Below are 22,537 nucleotides of genomic sequence, written 5' to 3' on the forward strand. Positions count from 1 at the left end.
TCCAAGTAGATTAGAGACAAAATAGCTTTTTAGGATTGGATACTAATAGGCGACCTCATGCAATGATACGTTATCTTAAGACGACTGCACAAACAATCTCCACAATAGTTTGTCACTTTTTATTGTCTTAGTTTGTCACTTTTATTGTCTTATAGTAGTACCATATCTTTAATTTGTGGAATGAAAAAGAAAATATTATGAGTAGTATGACAATGACAACTCGTACAATGATGAGTAAGCGGTCTCATGGTCCTTAATTTTACCTTATGAGACGGTTGTTTCGCGAAGCAACCACCTCATTCTCTCTCCTCCACATCATCAAAATCCTACGTGGATCTGCATGAGACAACCTACGAGACCGCTGACGTGTAGCAATATACTTGCCCAATAGTTAGCGTTTTGTATGGAAGTAGATTGAAAACATAATATAGCTGCCCACACGTGCTATTGTGCAGTGATGGTGGAGATCGACAACACTCGGAAAAGAAAAGTTGAAAGAGGCAATTTTAATGCGCACTGATAGGGTTAGCTGAATAGCTAGGATCTCCATGACGGCGCATTTGATGGGATCGGTTTCTCGGGTTGCTCCTTCGTATAGTAGCATATATATTTTTTTAATATAGTAAACAAGGTTCCGGCCGCTACACCCCCCCTGGAGGATACAGGAAAGCCGTTCCATATACATCATACATATATCATGGGATTTCCATGATGCCCATGAGTTTGATGCGTAGAACATGTGGATGTATTTTGTTTTCGCTTCCCTTCCCTTCCGGGGAAGGGTTTGATGCGTAGAACATGTGGATGTATTTTGTTTCGCTTCCCTTCCCTTCCGGGGAAGGGTTGAAGCTTAGGTCTGTACAAAAATCCTGTGAATCCTGATGGTGCAGTGCAACCATGGGCTCTTGGGCTCCTGCGCCAGAACTGAGCATGCTCTTGGGCAATGCATCCATGAACGAGGTGTTTCTCCAGCTCTGTCTTGTCCCAGCCACATATGGGTTTATATCAGGTTAAAATTTCTACGAAGAGATTGGCAACCTAGCTGGATTGGAACAGCATACGGAGTATATCTGGTTAAAAAGTCACTAATAATAAAGCAGAGAAGAGACTTGATTTTGTTTCATGGCTGCGGATCCTTTTTTCTCGGTACAGTGACAATTTGTAATAATTCATTTCGTGCAGCAATCACGTTGTCATCGTGTCTCCATTTGAAGTTCCATATGTTTAACACCGCCGGCTGGGTCGTGGAGGGGTGGAGAAGGCAGGAGAGGCGCGGCCCAGGAGGCATGGGCAGCGCGGCAGCGGGAGGGACGACGGGGCCGAGACGGTGGCGCGCTAGGGTCAGGATGGGGTGAGATAGGATACCATATAGAAAGGTATTGAGGGAATCATCACACCCACTGTTAGGGTGTCTTTTATATATAGCCATGTACAGGTGTAGTACAACATGCAGTACAAGTAAAGTAGAATTTATGGTACAAGAAGCTAAGTTATACATTTATCCTAATATTTTAGGGTCGCTATCTGCAGGTCATCCCTAAGCTTCTCAATTGAATCAACTAGATTAGCTACTTGGTCAAATTTACTCCATCCGTTCCAAAATATGAGTCGTTCTGGTTTTTTTAGATACATAGCAGAGGATATGCATGTAGATATAGTGTACTCCCTCCATCCCAAAATAGTTGATGCTATGGTATTCGTGCCAGTCAAAATTTTTCAAGTTTGACCAATGTTTGACAAGGCGCTCTTCCGAGGCGCGCCTAATCGCTGGGCGGAGGGTCTTGCAGAGCCTAGGGGGTAGGCAGTCCCCTAGATGATGGCAGCAGAGATGACGTGAGATGGCGGAGGAGGTAGGGACTAGTGGCAGAGGAGGTGGAAGAGGAGGCAGGGCCGGGTGGGCTGGCAGCGGAGGAGGGGAAGAGGAGGCACGAGCAGGCGAGGGGGTGGAGGGAGAGGAGGCAGGGCGGGTGGTGGAGGAAGAGGAAGCATGGGCGATGGGTGGGTGAACGAGGAACTGAGGGAGCGGTGAGTGGATAAGAGGGGAGGTGGGAGGTGGGTTAGGTTGTTTTATATGTATATATGTGTACGTGCTAATGCCTAGAAAAACATCTTGAAACGCATAGCCTCTCCTAGGCTTTAGGCGGCGGATCACCGCCTAGAGAACGCCTAGCGCCTTCCCCAACATTGAGTTTGACTTAGATTTGTAGAAAATATTAGCAACATTTATATCTCTAAATAAGTTTATTATGAAAATAGATTCAAAGATCTATCTAATAATACTAATTATATACTATAAATATTAATATTTTCTTGTATATATTTGATCAAAGTTAAAAATAGTTGACTCGTTGAAAAGCGAGAACGACAACTACTTTAGGGAGTATGCCTAGATACATAGCATCGTAGCTTTTATCTATCCAGAAAAGCCAAAACGACTTATCATCGTTATCATTTGAAACATAGGATGAGTGCATACCTTCTGTCTGCTGGTGCAAAAGCTAGAGACACAAGTTGAGGTGGATAAGTTACTTAGATGAAGACATATTCAGGAACATCAAGATTGAGAAAGATAGGGAGAGATATAGCGGTGAGAAGAAAAAGGACATATATTATTGTATCATGAGTGGAGGAAATATCAATTACATACAGAATTGATCATAATTCGTGTTTAAATTGAAAAATTTAGAATCACGAGGAGCATCTTGACATGGGTGACAAACTCCCCACCAGCACATAGCTGTTTAGTGTGGAAAGCGGCATCACAATTAAAGGCAATGTAGCAGAGCATCTCCACCCATACCATCGCGATCATGTCCCAGCGACCCACCTCCTCCCCTATTCGAAGGAACTCCCGTGAGATTTTGTTAGCTTCTGAAAACACAACATCGTGGATATTCTGGATAGGCCTCCCATCAACTTTTTGGTAAATTATGATATCCAAATTGTTCAGCAATGTCCGTCGAATGCCATTGAGACTGTCAATATCGTACACAGTGACCATTGCTTTGCACTTGACAAGAAGATACATGACGTAATTTGATAACTCCCGGATCGAGCTTTTCAACTTATAATCCTTACTACTACTACTACTACTACTAGCAGTAGTAGTGGTGGTGTCAGTGTCAGCCTGATCATCTAGAGTAGCAGTAGCAGGGTGGTGTCAGTGTCAGCCTGATCATCTCGTAGGCATAGCTCTGTAACTATGTGCCAAAGAAAAACACTTTCCACAAACCCCAAATCTTGGAACATACTAACCTCAGGTGCTCGTTGTGGTGCTTCACTGCTTTCTTTTTTCTTCTTTGTTCTCCCGAGGACCTCGATGAGGTTATTGACGAGCTGCACTACTTTGGGCAGCCTGCTCTGGCTGAATAAGTGAGGATAGACCCACAGTTGAGCCCACTGGCCATGGAATTTGGTCAAGTCCAACTCCGATCGTCTAGATGAAATGGCATCTAATGTCTGGAGCATTTTATGAAGGACTAGATTCTTTAGGTCTGCAGATACTTCGACAGGCTTGGTGCAGGCTCGTCCTTCAATGCCGACACGACGCTTCATCCATTCCAGCCATCCTGCAGTAGTTTGTCTCTCCTGGATGCACCAGTCAACCATGTTCAACTGTTGCATCTTCCCTGACCACTCCACTCTGCTTTCTACACGACTGAGACATTTGATGATGCTGTACAATACGCTGTCTGCAACAGACGAGGTTCTGCATCCATACGCCCCGTGGGCATTCATTCAGATACGGCCATAAGAATGTGAAACTGAAATTCTTCAAAAATAAATTAATTTTATCCTCTCCCATCCTAAAATATATGTGAGTAATAACTAAACTGAAAAAATATACATATGTTACATGACATGCATGTGAGATCTCTAAATTGATAATTTTAAGTACATTCATATGGTGCCAACTTTGTAGTTTTTAATAGATAGTATATTATGAAAGAAATTAATGATCAAAATTTCATATATATTGGAGACCATGTAAAAAATAACTTTTACGCTATATGTATGTATGTATGTATGTATGTATATATATATATATATAAATGAGTATGGTCATATACTCCATGTATGGTCATATAGTTAAAATATATACTATCATAGATGGTCTAGTATGATCACGTATATCTCGTACATACCTTTTATACCTTTTATTGGGTCAGATACGCCCTACATCATGAGATACATATGTAGAAGTAGCTACAAGCGCGTGCAGAATGGAATTTTCATATATATATATACACACACACACATACATACTTGGACCGAGGGAGTACTACTTTACACAAACAAAAGTATAATTCTTGTTTTATAAACAACAAGATATATTATGGAATGGAGTACAGTAGTAATATATATCGGGATCAAGTGTGTTTGTTTGTACCCGAGAAATTTCCATGGTGAATACGATGACAAGAGCCACAGCAAGACAGATGATATCTCCAATGCAATGGCCCCCACAAGTAATATGTAAGATATGGTTATGTCAGCTGTCTTATAGTAGGTGTTCCCCTTGTGATCAAGCCTGGTGGATACAACAAACAGAACGAGGGCAATACTTGTTAGGGCAAATGTGGTCAGGCGGCAGCACGCTGCCATGAGGTTTCCTCCAAACTTGGTGTACAAGTGGTCGTAGATCAATGAGAGATGGATCTCAGCCAACTTGAATAACATGTCGTCCGTGTCTGAAGATCGACATCTCAAAAATATTTCTACAGATCCCCAAAATGATTCTGTTAAAGAAGTGGGAGCTGTGAGATAATCTTTCTTCGCTACGTCCATCAAGAAATCCAAGCTTAGGCTGAAGCCATTGGTGGCCAGCTCCATGACTCTCTCGAAATCTCTCTCTTGCTTATGTGAAATGATGCATGCTAGCTCGTGATTGTAATTAATCATTTCATACTTGATAAAGTTGCTGTTTTCCGACGACGACATCGATGATGTTGGCTGGGCTCTCTTGAGTGCCGCTATCCTCGCGGCATAGCTGGTCATCCCAGCGATGAACATGAGCGTCGTGGGAGCCACCAGCTGCTTGTCGCCTCCTCGCCACTGCCTGCACACGACATAGATGGCCAGCGACACCTGGGTGGCCAGGTTCAGAAGGTGACGCTTCCACAGCGCACAATCCTCCATGGAGAAGGCTGTGATGGTCTCCTGCCCGCCGAGGTGGAGCAGCAGGAATGGAGCCCAGAAGAGCACTATCTGGTGGCGCGGGTCATCACCCACAAGTAGCGTGAGGCGGCCGAGGAGGTAGACTGCCACAGTGTCCGCTGATAAGTAAGCGAGCCAGAGCAGCACGCTGAGCACGACGGAGCGGTACAGTTTCCGGAAGACGGCGGAGAAGAGGAGGAAGACCTGTAGGGAGAAGCTCACCAACACCAAGCATTGGATCTCCCAATCGTTCCACAGATTTTGTGCATGGGATACCAAGCTGCAGTTCAATAGATACATGCATATTTCAATAATTTACTTGCATGAGAAGAAGATATAATATATAATACTCTCTCCGTCCCAAAATATAATAACTCCTTTTTTAAGTTAAAAATTCTAACTATAAATAGCGTATAAATCAAAAAGATTGATCATGAAATAAAATGATGTTACAATATGTAGGTTCTGAGAGGTACCAAAATTTTCAGTGTAAAATTTAGTACCTCTAGAGGTACCAAATTTACACTAAAAATTTTAGTACCTCTCAAATTTCTCTTGTGCTGAATTACCTGTGCTGATCCTGAGCCGCGGCGGGAGGGTAGCTCAACTCACGCCACCGCTGGTCGCAGACGCAGACTTGACTGTCCCTCAGCGTCCTCATCTCATCATACTATACAAACAAAATATACCAAGTACAGTTAGCAATACAGACAGAGGGCGCGCGATGTGATTCTAGCTAGTTCCGTTTATTTATGCTTCTTCGTTATTCTTTTCTTGCTTTGAAGCACAAGGTTGGAACGAATCCTTTTCTGCAAGCAGGGTGCAGGCCAGAACAGATTCTCTTTTGCTTTTGATTTGCTTGCGCAGTCATTAGAAGCGACGCATATGATTCGCCGTGGACGATGTACCTGCCGTCGCCGGCGAGGATGAGATCAGAACTGGGGCCGAGTTAATTTGTATTTTCAAGTTTGATTGTAATTTCCTTTTATTTATTTAACTTTGTGGTTTTGCCCCTGTTTCGTTTAGAGGAGTTAACTGTGTTAGTTCAGCTAAAAAAGGACTAATTTCTCATGTCAATTTGTCCTTAGGATTTTAACCTCTATTTTCACACCAAATATTTGAACAACATTTTAAAATATTTTTATATCAAAATTTGCAGATATTTCAAATCTATGCCAAATTAACAAGTAACATATGCTTAATCAACCGTTGGTGAAAGCTGGGAGGGTTAGATATTATGAATACATTTGTGTCGGTGCTTTTTTCCACATTCAAATACATTTGTGACGTTAGTATTCTTATTAGATACTGGCACCTATTAGATAAGATAGTTCACTAGAAAATTGGCTCACCTTTGGTGCGCGCCCTTGCTACCAGCCCTGAGTCTATGTCTGTTCTTGGTAAATTAGCTGTAAATATGATGATTAAGTTTCCCTGATGAGTATATGCATCCTTCTATAATTTATTTTCGAAATCAAGCTCACTGTGGAAAGTAAATTTTAAGTATGAAATATATGGTATAAAAATAACTGTCACAGAGTGCTGCTATTCCTGGTACGTTTAAGAAACAAATGTCAAGAATAACTAGTGGAGATGTACGTGCCACAGGCACGCATTTAAAGAATAATTATTTAAAAATAATTGGATTGCATCAAGACTATTAAAAATTTAATTTATTTATTAGTATACCATAACAACCCAATCTAATCTAATACAAGCTAATCGAATTCCTTATTCCTTAGATTACAAAACTGGTTGAACATCAGCATGATTATATGGAATTAGTGGATGAATTCTTATATTTCTTATAGATTAGTAAAGAAATTAGTGAATCGAATCAAATATGGAAATAACTGGTGAAATACATGGGATATTCATTGGACGCATTCACTCAAAATGCATATATATTATTAGGGTACTATATGCCTAAAAAAGAGTAATAAGGGATGAAACATGCCTTACATCACCGTAATAGCTGCAAGAAGATTTGCTGCAAAAGATTGAAAAGATTAAAAAAGATTGCCTTTGGGGGGTAAGGGCCCACCGAGCTCGACCCGCAGCGAACCCACAGACAGGCTCAGCGCAGGGAGCTCGATGGGCTCGAATCCACACCATCATCATCAGGCGTGGCAAAGGTATCAAAAATGGTGTCTCAAGCGTGCGAATTTTGGAATTTCGAAGGAGCATTGGAAAACTGCGCTTAAAAATTGGTCTCGCTTGCCTTGTGCTAAAAAAAATAAGTCCTAAAACCAAATTTCTGCATTTTCTTTTTTAAGGAATAAACTAAATATTACATAACATGTCCTGTTTAAGGGCAAAGGGTACACCAATTTTGCTAATCCAAAACTTTCTACATTTTCAAGAAAAAAAATCAAGAACCTATGATTTCAATCTGAAGAACCTATTAAGAAAAATTAGGTAATTCTTGTGATTTTTTGAGGAACCAATCAAGAACTGAAAGAAGAAAAACATGAAGCAATCCATGAAATGCTTGGCCCAGTGGGAGTTAGACACATAGATGCTCGAGGGGGAAGGTCATGCTCCACTTATACTTTATTAGAGGAAGAATCAAATCCACAAATTTCTAAAGTATAGGGGGACAAAAGGATCAAGAACAATTTTCTTTTACGAACCACCAAGAACTGAGATGGAAGGGAGCCAAACCTGCAGGTGCTTGATGGAAGAGGGTCATGCTCCGCTGGATCCTTTTTGCCAGCATCGTCCACATCCTTGTGCTGGTGGATCAGCACCCGGTGGAGGAGTGCTGCCATCTACTCACAGTTGCAAGACAAATCAGAAGTTGGACGAACGGGCGTTGGTGCCGACGACCATGCAATGTGCGATGTTAGGAGGGGCAGGGAGAATGGGGAACGCCGGCGACGACCAGTGAAATGCGGATGATGTGGTACGCCGGTGACCTAAGATATGATTTCAACATCCTGATGAACAACATCTCCTGACTAACCAACAACATAAAATTGCTATTCGCAACAAATATTGCAAGGCAGACCTGGGCATTGGATGCGATGTCCTGTTGCTCTTGTGGCAGCAGATGCTTGGCGCAGCTTTAACCCCCTTCCGATCGGTGGAGAGGTCATATCTTGGAAGAAGAAATCAGATGGTAGCAGCAATGGGGTTACTACTTAACTCTAGAGGTGTATGGCTTTATAGGTGTGGTGATGGAAGGCAGAGAGACATTATACTTTTTGAAAGGCTTCCTGGGGCAACCAGAGCACCTGCAATTAGCTCCTTAATTGATTGACAGGGATATCTTGATTTAGTATGGAAAGAATTTATACTGCTTAATTTATGCACCTCCATTTATACTACTCTATTTCGTATTTGTCCGTATGAGTGATTCATAAGTAAGAAAAAAATATTTATATGTCGAGTATTTTTTCATAAGGGAAGAAATATGCGGGGATCAATTTTCTTCCTTAATTGTGCGCGTCTTGATGTTGCAATTAGCCTCATGATTGATTGATAGGGATATCTTGTTTTATTTAGTATGAAAAGAATTTATACTATTTAATTTATTCTTCTCCATTTATACTACTCTATTTCCTATTTATGCATAAGAAAATAAATATGCGGGGATCTATTTTCTCCCTTAATTGTGCATGTGAGGGTGCTCCATGCGGTGGGTGGGTATGTAGAAGACTTTGGTGTAAAAAGAATAAGGATTTTGGCAGAAACATTTTAGAAACATCAATTTCATGGGTCTCCACACCTCCTGTCAAACCTCCCGTGCTTGTCAATATTTTACCGCCACGCCCACTGAGGGATACCTCTGAGGTGGTGAGTTTGTAGGTAGGGTGTCGCCGAGATCTGGAACTCGAAGGTGCAAAGGTACACAAGGTTTTAGACATGTTCGGGCCGCTGAGTGCGTAATACCCAACATCCTGTGTGGTTTGTATTAGCTTTGATGATGATTCTCTCGAGGAGGTCCTGTCCGCCCTTATATAGTCTGGGGGACAGGTTTATATGGAAGTCCTAGTCGGGTACAAGCCCAGGAGTCCTACCCGACTACTTCTCGAGTAGTTTTCTACCGTGTCCGATTAGTCTAACTACTGTACGAGTAATCCTACTGCATTGCGAGTAATTATAACAGATGTAGGGCGTGGGTCATGTCCCATCTCGTATCCTAGGAGAAGTGTGCCACGTGGACAGTCCCGTGTGCCCGGTCTAATAAGCCCCCGAGCTCTTCGTAGCCGAGTGCTACAGGTGTCCAAGTACTTCTCAAGGCGTCTTTGAGTTCTCCCGAACTCCATCTTGAAGGTGTCCTCCGAGTACTTTCTTAGCTGCGTCGAGTCTGTGAGATGCTCATGCCCCAAGTAGTTATCTAGTCTTCTTTATATAGGGTGCGATTAAACTCGCACTCCATATGGAGTAACCCCCGAGCCTTAGGTTAACTCGTAGAATCAAGTTGAGGGTCAATTTAATCTTGAGTCTTCTATCCTTATCTTCCAGCAAATTTGAAAAATAAGTCGTTGATGACACGTGTCTCGCAGCCCCCGAGCCTTGAATCCAAATTCCCAGGTTTTGAAATAAAGGATTCAAAGAATCGTGGCATGCAATGTATGACGGAAAAAAGTTGATGGTTAACATGGGCAAATTGGTGTAGTAAATTTGAAAACTTCTTTTCTCAGGATAAATTCCCTAAAAAAATGATTAAACAAATTACGTCTCCAACAAACCTCCGAAGTTACCTCTCAAATCAATCTTTGTTCCCTGAGTCAATGACTAAATAAGACCTCTGGGTAATAATATGAAAACCCTTATTTCGGAATAAAATTCCAGAAATAATGGTTAACAAATAACTTCCCAAGATAAATCTTAAAAAGCCTCTTGGATCGGGTATTGTCGAGTAGTTTTACAACATCTAGCGTTGAAACATGAGAGCTGTTCTTCAAGCACAATGTAATCAAGATGTGAAGTTGAAGTAGTCGAACATATGTGTAACGAGTCGAAAACAAGTAATATGTTACTGGAAAATAAGGGAGCGAGACCCCTTCAGCAGACTTGCGCGCAATACCAGTCGTAAACTAGTAGAACGGTATTGTACTAGGAGTATGAGCGCAAGCCCCTTTCGGTAACCCAAGATACTAGTCGGAAACTAGTAATAAGTTACTGGAAGTATGGGAGCGAAGCCCCTTCAGTAAACTTGTGTGTAGTACCAGTTATAAACCGGTAAAACAGAGTTGTGCTGGTAGTATCAATCACCAGGCACCCATAGAAGATGACCCTAGTTGATCAAGGATGAAACCGAGGCAGATGTTTCAAGAATTTGGCACCTCCTGGCCATCCGGGTACTCTAAGCGATAAGATCCAGGGCCCGTAACTTGTGCACAATGAAAGGTCTTTCCCATCATGAGTTAAGCTTGTATAGCCTAGAATCATCCTGTATTCATCGAAGAACCATATCTCCAATGTTGAAAGAGCGTCGTTGAACGTTGCTATCATGGTAACGACGAACTCCTTGTAAGTAACGGGTCGACTGCAATAATGCATTTCATTGAATTTCCTCGGCTGAGTCAAGCTCGAGATGTCTTGCGGTGTCAGCCTCGTCTTCTTCAAACATCTCTAGTCATGGAGACTTCCACATCACGTCAGCTGGTAATATAGCTTCAGACCCGTATACGAGAAATAAAGGTGTTTGGCCTGTGGCTTTGCTTGGCTGTGTGCGAAGCTCTCAGACTACTGATGAGGTCTCATTGATCCACTTGCCGCCCTTTTTGCTGTTCTCGTCATAGAGTCGTTTCTTCAATCCATCAAGAATCAAGCCGTTGGCGCGCTCAACCTGGCTATTGGTCCGCGGGTGAGCCAATGAAACATATTTGACTTCAATGGAGCTGCGTTCATAGAAATTTCAGAAATAATGCGAGTGGAAATTGGATCCTAAATCTGTTATAATAGTGTTTGGAAAGCCAAAACGGTGTAAGATATCGCAGATGAAAGTAACCACTTGATCTGCAGTGAGCGTTGCAATTGGCTTATACTCGATCCACTTGGTAAACTTGTCGAAAGCCACCAACACATGTGTAAAACCTCCTAGCGCAGTTGTTAAGGGCCCTATCATATCCAGGCCCCAATATGCAAACGGCCATGAAGGTGGTATAGTGTTAAGGTTATGAGCCGGAACATGAGGCTGTTTGCCAAAGAATTGGCAGTTGGTACACCGACGAACGAGTGATTCAGCATCTGCCAAAGCAATCGGCCAGTAGGAACCAAATCGAAATGCCTTGCTGACTAGTGTGCGAGAAGCAGCATGGTTCCCGCATATGCCTTCGTGAATCTCTTGGAGTGTCTCTTTGCCCTCCTCCGTGCTGACACACTTCATGAGTATGCCTGACGCTGATCCACGCTTGTACAACTTGCCCCCGACTAGAATGTATCCTTTGCTGCGCCGTAGGATGCGAGTAGCTTCAGCGTCTTCTGGGTTGACGCCGGGGGTAGTTTGTGCTTCTGGATGTAGTTGATGAAGGCCACCCTCCAGTCGACCTTGATCATCAAGACCTCTCGTTCGGGTTCCTTGGGACCCTTAGCGATGGTACTTGAGTCTAGTGCCCTAATGGAAGGGTGGTGCAACTCGTGAATAAAAACTCCCGGTGGGACGTTAGCTCATTCAGAACCCAGTTTGGAGAGCACATCCGCGCCCACATTGTTGTCGTGAACCACATGGTGAATTTCTAGCCCCGAGAAATTTTTCTCGAGCTTATGTATTTCCATAATGTAGGCGTCCATGGTGTCCTTGTTGATGTCCCACTCCTTGTTGACTTGTTAAATCACCTGTAAAGAGTCACCATAGACGAGTAGTTGCTTGATGCCCAGAGAGATTGCCAGGCGTAGTCCGTGCAATAGTGCTTCGTACTCGGCCTCGTTGTTAGAAACCTCGAATAGTATTTGAAACACACACTTGAGCTGTTCTCCTCTCGGGCTGATGAAAAGTACTCCCGCACCACCGCCACCAAGCTTGAGTGAGCCATCGAAGTACATGACCCAATGCTCTAGCTGGTTGGTTGGGGCTTCCACTTGGTTTTCTCACCACTCCGCCATGAAATCGGCTAGTGCGTGTGACTTGATGGCTGTCCGGGGCTTGAAGTCGAGTGTAAGGGCTCCCTGCTCCATCGCCCACTTGGAGATGTGCCCGGTAGCGCCAATGGGAAGTTGGAGACCACCAGGATATTGTATGCATCAAAGTAGTGACGAAGCTTCCTGGAAATGATGAATATACCAAAAAGTATTTTCTGAATCATTGGGTAACGAATCTTAGATTCAGAGAGGACTTCGCTGACGAAGTAAAAATGTCACTGCACCCCAAAGGCGTGGCCTTCCTCCTGGCGTTCCACCACGATTGCCGTGCTGACGATGTGAGTAGTCGTGGCGATATAAAGTAGCAGGTTCTCGCCTGGTTGGGGAGCCGTCTGGATAGGTGGCGACTACAGATGGTGCTTGAGATCTTGCAGCACCTGGTTTGCCTCCTCGGTCCACTTGAACTTGTCGTGGAGCTTGAGCAACCTGAAGAAGGGTAGACCCCTTTCTCCAAGTCGGGAGATGAATTGGTTCAGAGTTGCCATGCAGCCAGTGAGTTTCTGGACATCCTTGATCGTCTTTGGAGCATCCATGGCTATGATGGCGTTTATCTTCTCCGGATTTGCTTCGATCCCACGGTGACTTACAATGAACCTGAGTAGTTTGCCCTAGGGGATGCCAAAGACGCACTTCGTCGGGTTAAGCTTCCATTGAAACCGTCGCAAGCTGTTGGAGGTCTCCTCGAGATCAGCGATGAACTCATCATGGGATCTGATCTTGATGACCACATCATCCACGTAAGCTTCAACGTTGCGGTGCAGCGTAAGGCATAGTTGGATGGCCCATTGATAGGTGGCTCCTGCGTTCTTCAACCCGAATGACATTGTAGTGTAGACATATGCTATAAAGGGGGTGATGAACGCTATTTTTATCTGGTCTTCCTCCTTGAGAGCTATCTGATGATAGCCCGAGTAGCATTTGAGGAAGGAGAGCAAGATGCAGCCAGTCGTAGAGTCGATGACTTGGTCAATGCGTGGGAGCGCGAAGGGGTCCTTCAGGCAGTGTTTATTGAGATAAGTATAGTCCACACACATCCTCCATTCATTATTATTCTTTTTCAATACAAGTACAGGATTAGCTGGCCACTCGGGGTGGTAAACTTCATTAATAAAACCAGCTGTGAGTAGTTTTGCTAGCTCCTTCTTGATGGCATCCCTCTTATCGGGGGTGAAGCATCGTAGTCATTGCTTTTTCGGGGTGGCTTTAGGGTCAACTTTTAGACAATGCTCAATCAACTCCATGGGCACCCCTGGCATATCCGCTGGTTTCCATGCGAATATGTCCCGGTTAGCCCTAAGGAAGCTGATGAGCGTGCTTTCCTATTTGTCGCCTAAGCCGCCCCCGATCAAGGCAGTCTTGGACTGGTCGCCCTCTTGCAGCTAGATGGTCTTGATGCCGACGTCGCTAGGGTTGGGATGGTCTTGATGCCAACATCGCTGGGGTCTTGATGCCAGGTGGGGAAGCGGTCGTTGTCGTCGTCATCCTGATGCCTGCCGGTACGGTCCCTTCTCCTCGCTTCAATGACAAGCCGCGCGTCATGGCCTTCATTGATCTTCTTCCTGAGGTCGATCGTGGGAGCGTCGTGGTGGTTGGGCTCGACTGGATCTTGGCCGTGATGTCGTGCCCCACGCTGGTTGTGAGGGGGTTGTTGTACTTCTTGTTCGTTGTTGCCACGCGCGGACGGGTGGCCCTCATTGCGCTAGCGGTTGTCGTTCGTCCGACTCCCATGGCCTCCTCCGGGGGTGAGACTGGCCAGCGCGGTATTACCATGGTGCTCAGACCTTGAGGGCTGACTCCGAGTGGGAGACACTGGATGTTGCCCATCGAGTTGCATGAGCGCGTGCTGGGTCAAGTACTAGAGCCTTTGAATCTGAGGATTGGATGGAAGTTGTTGAGCTAGGAGCGCGGCTTCTGCAATAGCACCAATCAGTGTACGGTACTCGCGATACGTGACTGCTGCAAAAGCATTGTTAAGATCCCTTGGTACGTGGGCGCGATTCTACGCATTGCGCCTGCGTTGAGCGCGCTTGGCATTCTTTGCCCGCCGGATCCTACGGTGCTCCTCATCTTCATCCTGTGGAGCGTCAGCTGTGGGCTCATCGGCTGAGACGTCCGCGAGTTGTTCATTATCGTACTAGGGGTCCAGCTCATCTTCCTACGCGTTGCGAAGGGAGGCTATGTAGACTTGATGATCCGACGAGTGGTTAGCCCTAAGGTTGTGGTCGAGTAGCTCTATGCTACTTTCTCCTTCTTCCGTGATGGGAGAAAGAGGTCTACCCTCCTGGAAGGGTAGTTCCTGCATGAAGGCCACAAGGCGGGACTCGTAATCGAGTAGTTCAGAGGGCTCAAAGCCTTTCCAGTATATGAAACATCCTTGTGGCATAGATGTGATGGTTAAACCCAGAAGGCTGCCCAAAAATGATTCGGTGTGGCCGTCGGGTTGCGAGTGGTTTTCAAGGGCGAGGGCCGCTGGACAAGCGGTGACTCCCATGTCTCCGAGTCCTTTTCAGAGCCGGCTTGAAGGTGTAGTACTGCACGAGGAGTACTCTTCATTGGAGTCCGAGTAGGTGTCAAAAACGGGGGGGGGGGCCCTGACAGGCGGTGGCATCCATGTCCTTGATCTTGAGCAGCAGATCCAAATCCTCCTCCAAGTTGGAGAGGGATTTAGATCATGATGTCTTTTCAGATCGGTTTGAATCCGACCCGAATAGATTTGGTGCGTCACAAGTGGAAGTCGCGTTGAAACCGAACATCCTTTCGATCTGCTAGGCCAGATCGGGAAGCAGAATATCATCGAGGTTGTCGATGAAGTTGTCGAGATCGCTGCTTGAAGTTGATGTAGAAGCCTCCGGTTACTTGGAGTTGGCTAGGTGGCTGTTGAAGCCACCCAAACCGTTGGCAACGCAGATCCAGGAGCCGAAGATGAAGGTTGTGCCCTCGTCGAGCACAGCGCTGGTGAAGTTGAAGGATGCCATCGAATTCTCCGGTGGATGCTCGATGAACACCCCTACCTGGCGCGCCAAATATCGGTGTTTTACCACCACGCTCACCGAGGGATACCCCCGAGGTAGTGAGTTTGTAGTTAGGGTGTCATCGAGATCTGGAACTCGAAGGTGCAAAGATACATAAGGTTTTAGACATGTTCGAGCCGCTGAGTGCGTAATACCCTACGTTCTGTGTGGTTTGTATTGCCTTTGATAATTATTCTCCCCGAGGGGGTCCTTTCCGCCCTTATATAGTCTGGAGGGACAGATTTACATGGAAGTCCTAGTCAGGTACAGGCCCAGGAATCCTACCCGAGTACTTCTCGGGTAGTTTCCTACCATATCCGACTAGTCTAACTACTGTATGAGTAATCCTACTGCATTACGAATAGTTACAACAGATGTAGGGCGTGGGTCTTGTCCCATCCCATATCTTAGGAGAAGTGTGCCATGTGGACAATCCCGTGTGCTCGGGTCTGACAGCGCTGGTAAGTGGGCCTCCGTGAGGGGTATGGTAGGTCTAATCTTGGTGAGAAAAGAAAGAGTTTCAATTATTTCAACTTTTACAGTATAGAATAGTAATTATTTCAACTTTTACAGTATAGAATAGTAGAGTCAATAATTCTATTTAGGAAGGACAAATTTGGAATGTGTATCCCAATGTATTCTCTCTGGCATAGAGATGGGCCGGAATGGAGTTACACATCATAAAAAGCAACTTCATTCATTGCCTTCTTAACATATCTTTTCGATGTTACTACCAATATTCACTTGTATGCAGAAGTCTTGGTTCATGTAACTGTTATATGCAGCTCAACCTCACGAAAACTGTACATAGTTTGTGTAACATTATAATTAAATACTTTTAAACCTAGCAATCAATATAATAGGGACAACACGCGTAATTAGCTGTTAAAGAAAAATGTTATGTGCCAATGTACAGTGACTAATGCTGCTCACTACTAAAAAATGATCTGTAGCAACGCTCCCTTTTTTTTCCAAGGGCGGATCAAAATGTAACCCATCCCTACAAATAGAGCAGAGGGTAGAAATTCAATCTTTGGGGGGCAGGTGACGCCATCACCCGCCCCTGAAAATGAGCCTCATTTTCAGAGGCGGGTGATGGCGCCACCCACCCCTCGAAATGCATTTTTAGGTGCGGGTGGCGCCATCACCCGGCTCTAAAAATACCCATATAAATCTAGGCACCCTACTTCTTCCTCCACCTAACGGCCCATTGCTTGCTCGGGGAGGTGTTGCCCGAAAATCAAAAAAAGAAAAAAAGGAGAGGGGAGGTTTTAAACTTGATTTCCTTGGAGTTGGGGCTCCAGGAGGTAAGTTGATGCCAATCCCATATCTTTTCTAAGCTTTTTGGATAGTTTTAAGACTCAAATGGAGCTCTCTTATCTCTAGCTAGATCTAGATCTCCATGGTGTGGATTTACCATTTGGAGCTCCATTTGCCTCAAACTTTTGGATGAAGTTATGTTATTTTAGTAGTAGAACAAGATTATAGATTATGTAATCATTTCGGCCCAATCTTCATGTTTTAGCGTCATTCAGAAATGAATAAATTCCTAGATCTATGTAGGAGAGAGAAGAAGATTTGATCTTTTTCTATATTTACACACATGCATGATAGTTTTTTTCCCCAAGATTTAGTTGTTCAATAATAGGTTGGGTTTTGACTTTATTTTGTTAGTGCATGTTAAATTGATCTTTTTTTTGTTAGTGCATGTTCAATAATCATTTGGGCCCAATCCAATATCATTTGATTTTTTTTCTATATTTACACACATGCATGATAGTTTTTTTCCCAAGATTTAGTTGTTCAATAATAGGTTGAGTATTGACTTTTTTTTTAGTGCATGTTAAATTGAATTTTTTTTGTTAGTGCATGTTCAATAATCATTTGGGCCCAATCCAATATCATTTGATTCTTTTCTATATTAACACATGCATGATAGTTTTTTTCCTAAGATTTAGTTGTTCAGTAATAGGTCGGATTTTGACTTTTTTTTTGTTAGTGCATGTTAAATTGATTTGTTTTGCTAGTGCATAATCAATAATCATTTGGGCCAATCCAATATCATTTGATTTTTTTTCTATATTTACACACATGCATATGTACATGTATATAAAGTTATATATTTTGCAAATTATTGAAGAGCTTGCTTTAATCTATTTAAATTATTTGTTGATGTTTAGAGATGGATATGATATGGATGTACAAAGCATGAAGGACGGATGTCTATTTCCATGGAGAACTTAATAAATTCATTTAAGCTGCGGAAAACCATGCGACCACTGAGAAGATACAGAGGATACCTTGCATGTGCAAAACCTGCAAGAGTATGAGAGTATTCATCAAAAAAACTATATTTAGATCGCATGTGCTGGTGGTGGTTTTGTTGAGAACTACATGATATGAACGTACCATGGCGAGAAAGCACCACCTCCAACGGAGAATCCAATTGATGAAATCATACAAGATGCCGAGTTTAATAGATTGTTTGATGCTTATGATGATTTTGATGATGCTGGCGGCGATGATGAAGATATTGGTAGAGGCTATGGTGATGGTGTCCACTGGGGGCCCATCGATGGTGGCAATAATGATAGTAGTAACGACGAATTTGATGACGGTAATAGCTATTGGTTGGTAGGCAAAGGGGTTGGCAATCTTCGTGATGGTGAAAAAATCAGTAAAGGAGAATATATACGAGCGATCTAAAGGATGTCCGAATCACTGTACCGTTCTTTATTTCATACTTGAGCTGTTGACCCTAAATTGACCCTAAAGGTTAAGCACAGTTGGTCAGACAGTAGTTTCAATAATCTCCTACGTATCTTGGCTTGGTTACTTCCATAGCCCAATATGCCTGCCAACGCATATCGAGTAAAGAAGCTTGTCAGCCCGTTCACGATGAGTATGGAAAGAATTCATGCATGCCTAAATTATTGTATTTTATATCGTGAGGATACTTGGGCAAATGCTCTATATATTCTGCAAGTTGATAAAAAACAATTCCGGTTATTGCGGTGGCAACAATCAAGGTCCAGCAGATGGGAACAAAAGGAAGAACAAGGTGCAACGAATAGTGTTGCCTCTGTTGAGCCAACAGACACTACTTTAGGCATCTCTAAGAAGTAGAGTAGGCATCTCTGAGAAGTAGAGCAGAATTCCTGCCATGGTTACGTTGTACCTCCAATTGCCGATCGCATGAGACGTTTCTTCTCGTTCTCGAACCCAAAGGATGCTGAATTGATACGTTGGTGGGATTTAGATAAGTGCCGGAAGGGCGACGGAAAGGTTCGACATCCAGCTGATGCTCGCCAGTGGAAGAAGTTCGATGAGCGGTATTATCTGGAATTTGGAAATGACATGAGGAAAGCCTGCGTACACAAGATAAAATCTGAAAATTGACTCATACAACATTGTGCTTTTGCCATCAGCATATGCAATTCAAAATTAATATACAAATATAATCTTCCATCAAACTGCAGTCTAATTCGGGAATTCTGACATGGCAATATAACTCTAGGAAGAGATAAGAGAGAAGTATGTACTTTAAAGAGTTGGAAATGGAAAAAAATAGATTTGGTACTATCTATATCTTGACTAGTAGGGTGCACGTGCGACACGCATGTGTTCTTCAAAATTTAGGTAAAATTGAAAAATATATATTCGAGTAATTTTATATTTGTAGCAAATCTGTACAAATGACAAGGACATGTTTTCAAAAAAGAATCAAATAAACAACTACAACCAAATAAAAAATAACTCATGCCACAATAACCAAAGAAATGTAAATGATGAATTTCAGTAAGCTCAAACACTCAACTATCTTAAAACATAGAAATATTATTCAGTATAAATACTTTTATTGAATTAGTTTATGAAATGTAGCATTTTCACTTTTTATGACATCATTTTCACGGATGCTTATTCGTATATGATACTGTACTATACAACTACCTTAGTGGCCAAATCAGGCTTCCGTTTGACGTCCTTCCCGAACAAAAGGACAAATCACAATAGATCTCGTCCAAAGCCATCTCCAGCCCATGCACCCTACCCTTATATATCTTCAAAGAATTCATGCCTTTCTCAGACTTTCCATAAATTATGATATATCAAAGAAATAAAAAATTTCAGATGGAACTATGGAAGGAATCAGAAGCTAGCTCGTTACATCAGGAGGTATTCATAATGCCCATGGTGACTAATATCTATATGCCTTAACGATATAGACACTTTTCACCATCAAATACTTTGGCTAAGAAAATTAAACGCTTACACTGAGATGAAAAAAAGGGTAAGGATTCATGCCCTATCCAATCCAACAGCATATCTCCCCACCGCCAAATATGTCACATCAGAGTAGATAATATACTTTATGTATTTTCAGCATGTTTGCCGTGTCTTGGCCAAACTGAATGAACTATGTATCCCAAAGGCCAAAGGAAGCACAATCATAATATTGAGGATAATCTCCAAACCAATTTCACAGCAGATACACATAAGCAAGAAGATAAAACGGCTTAGGTCTATTAGTCATGATATGGGTTAACAGAAATAAGAAATGTTAAATGCATGGAGTTCATAAATTGTTCAAAAACAGCACTGGCTGAAAACTCTCCCAAATCTCTCAGCAATTGGCACAACGCATTCAGGTTGGCTGAAAACTTCATCAAGCAAACAGTTTGAAGAGAATAGGAATGAATATAATCAGTTGAGATCGTCAGCTTTACCAATTATGCAATTTGAAGCACATGATATTCCCTCAGCGTCATGTAGGCAACCTATGCATGTGGATTGGAAGCTGCATTTTCATCAACCAGCAACAAGAAAGCTACTCTGTTACTTCTTTATTTCCTCAAATTCGCTACTTCAACAATTTGGTGCTCTATGCACTATCGACAAAAATTTTTACATGGGATGAACCTGAGTATGGACACAGAAAGTATGAGCCAACTGGGTCTTCCCTAACCTGCAAGGAAACAAAGCAATGTTCTGAATAAGACTCTGAAACTGTATTCTAGAGAACCCAAGTCTATTCTAAAAAAAGGAAGGGTAAAAAATTGTTTGAGTATAAAAAATATACATTTAGAGAACAGAAGTCCAACACAATGAGTTCACACAGGGAATCAAGTTTTAATTCATGGCATTCACAAAATTAATATCCTCCTCTAAAAACTTACCATGATTTTGCCAGGTCTCGATACTCATATCTTCCCATCTTTCCCATCATGAGGAATTGGTCAAGTGATGAAAAAATATTTATCAAAATTACACTGGAAAAAGAGCAATCCTTTTAGGTCAATGTTCCAGAGCAACAAAAAGTGATACAGCAGCAGATAAACACTATTATCCTGTTCAACTCATAAGTATATTATCAGCGAGGCTCTATCGATAAGTGTTCATAAATTATAACTAAGCGAAGCTCAAATACTATACCATCCACTCATCCAGGCTAATCAAACTCCGAAAACCACGATGACATGTTCTCTGTTTCACATAATGCCATACCCAAATGCATGCAACCTGTGTAATTGTGCCTAAATTTCCTACATAATTGCAGCTAGTCTAGAGTTGCATACCATATTCAGTGCCTGGTCTGCATGCTTAAATTTGTTAAGAAATTGTATATGACTTTTCAAACATGCTTCTACTATCTGTTCAGAAAACAAGATTCTTCGCAAGCCAATATGACTGTAGTTAGATATTGTTAGCATCATGCATTGCTTATTCTTTCAGGTCATTCTGGTTCAAACAAAAAAAACCAGAATCTTATGGTTCCGCGAACATGCTCTTCCGGTCTGAGCAAACTAACAAGTGGATATATGTTTCTGAGAGAAAAATCAACAATCACAGACCAAGAAAATAAGGAACAGTCAAGTAAACAGCTATCTTTGCATGTAACAGGACCACCAGGTCGCTACCATTGTCGTAATGGTTCCCAGTCCGCACTTGCAAGCTCGGAGGCCATATATACTCCTACTGGTCATTCATCCTCATAGCTTCTAGTTGTTATGCTCCTGTACTCTTCATTGAAATGTTTTAAGCACAAAAAGTGATAAGTAAACCAAATAAAAATTCCTAAAACACAAGATTCATGTGCATGCCGTTGTCATCATAGGAGTCCTCATGGTGAGGCTGTGGCGCGCCAGCATCTCCACTTTGCTCAGATCACCAGCATCGTCTCCTGCTGATGACAAGCGCCTCTGTTTCTGCAGAATACTGCCAGGCAACAAAATCTAAGCTGTACCTCAAATGTATCGGGCATTGTTCCATGGAAGAACAAACAAAGAAAAATCACGTCCATACACAATGCACATACAGTAAAGACACGCGTGGACATTTCGGTGAACACCTTATCTGATGTAGTGCCATCGAAGACCATCAGAGCAGGAGATGCCGTCGACGCCGCCCACTGCCCCCATGCGAAGATGACGACTGGCGGAGCTTGGCCGCGCCTCACTCTTAATTAAGTTGCAAAGAACCGGAGGTGAAGGCGAGAGATAGGAGATCAACCATACCAGTATACCACATCCCGTCAAGGGTTTCGACCAGACAAATGATGGCCATGACATGACCTGGCATTCCGCAGCGGGAGGGGTTCGCGCACACGGACCCTATCCGGATTCTGGCCACGTCCTTCGCCTGCGGGCGCCGCCGTATCCGGCCTTGTCCGCCTCATCCACCGGGGGATGGAGCCTCAGCAGCCGCATCACCTCTTCCTTCGCTAGGACGGGGGTGCTCTCGCCTCCGCACCTGCCTCCTCCGCCCACGGATGCGACCGCGTCCGCCCGAGATGGGGTTCGGGCCCATGGGTTACCAACCGCCGACGGGGAGAAGGGGCGGAGAAACGGATGGAGCAGGACTGCAGGAGGTGCGCGCGGATGGTCGGGGAGGCGCGGCACAGAGAGGATTGGGAGCGAGGGTGGAGAGGGAGGGCGCTGATTCAAACGAGCAAATTACTCCGACGGCGGCTACGATGGGTGTGTGGATCGCCGGCGGTTCCTTCGAAGGCGCAGCTGCTGCAACATATGAGGGTGCCGTAAGCGCCGTCGGAGACGAAGACTGCGCCGTGCCCAAAACAAGGAAACAAATAAGACCGGCGCAAGGAAGGAAACATCCGAGGTAAAAAGGGGAAACTAACGCAGCATGCGTGCTTGGCGGACCTGAATTGATAGTGTGGGTATGCGGGCGGCTAAACATTCTGGTGTCTGCTCAGCTTGTTGATCACTGAGTATTTTTGCAACAAATATTGTTATAGTTGCCTGTATCATATGGTTCAT

General features: G+C 43.5%; 1 protein-coding gene and 1 long non-coding RNA gene across 3 annotated transcripts; both read right to left on the reverse strand.

The window, feature by feature from the left end:
- Positions 1-2,607: 2,607 nt before the first annotated feature.
- Positions 2,608-5,866, reverse strand: LOC112887455. Its single transcript, XM_025953630.1, has 4 exons — positions 5,727-5,866; positions 4,391-5,437; positions 3,256-3,709; positions 2,608-3,135 (listed from the first exon to the last, which is right to left on the reverse strand). Exons 1-4 carry the CDS (start codon positions 5,816-5,818, stop codon positions 3,061-3,063), a joined length of 1,668 nt encoding a protein of 555 aa, XP_025809415.1. The 5' UTR covers positions 5,819-5,866; the 3' UTR covers positions 2,608-3,060.
- Positions 5,867-18,217: 12,351 nt separating this feature from the next.
- Positions 18,218-22,313, reverse strand: LOC112884178. Of its 2 annotated transcripts, none has more exons than XR_003227049.1 (7): positions 21,610-22,313; positions 21,179-21,476; positions 20,438-20,530; positions 20,181-20,226; positions 19,988-20,058; positions 19,212-19,321; positions 18,218-18,599 (listed from the first exon to the last, which is right to left on the reverse strand). It is a non-coding gene; the product is annotated as an uncharacterized LOC112884178 (long non-coding RNA). The 2 variants fall into 2 exon arrangements; XR_003227048.1 differs by having other exon boundaries at positions 18,218-18,628.
- Positions 22,314-22,537: the final 224 nt, after the last annotated feature.

This window comes from Panicum hallii, chromosome 3 (genome assembly GCF_002211085.1).
Source record: "Panicum hallii strain FIL2 chromosome 3, PHallii_v3.1, whole genome shotgun sequence".
NCBI lineage: Eukaryota > Viridiplantae > Streptophyta > Magnoliopsida > Poales > Poaceae > Panicum > Panicum hallii.

What these genes read in the sequence shown, in the direction of transcription:
- LOC112887455 (XM_025953630.1), bottom strand. Translation starts at nt 5,818, where the DNA reads ATGAGGACGCTGAGGGACAGTCAAGTCTGCGTCTGCGACCAGCGGTGG. An exon ending in GCGGCTCAGGATCAGCACAG is followed by an intron (nt 5,438 to 5,726) that starts GTAATTCAGCAC and finishes ATTGAACTGCAG; the next exon opens with CTTGGTATCCCATGCACAAA. An exon ending in TCACCATGGAAATTTCTCGG is followed by an intron (nt 3,710 to 4,390) that starts GTACAAACAAAC and finishes GTATGGATGCAG; the next exon opens with AACCTCGTCTGTTGCAGACA.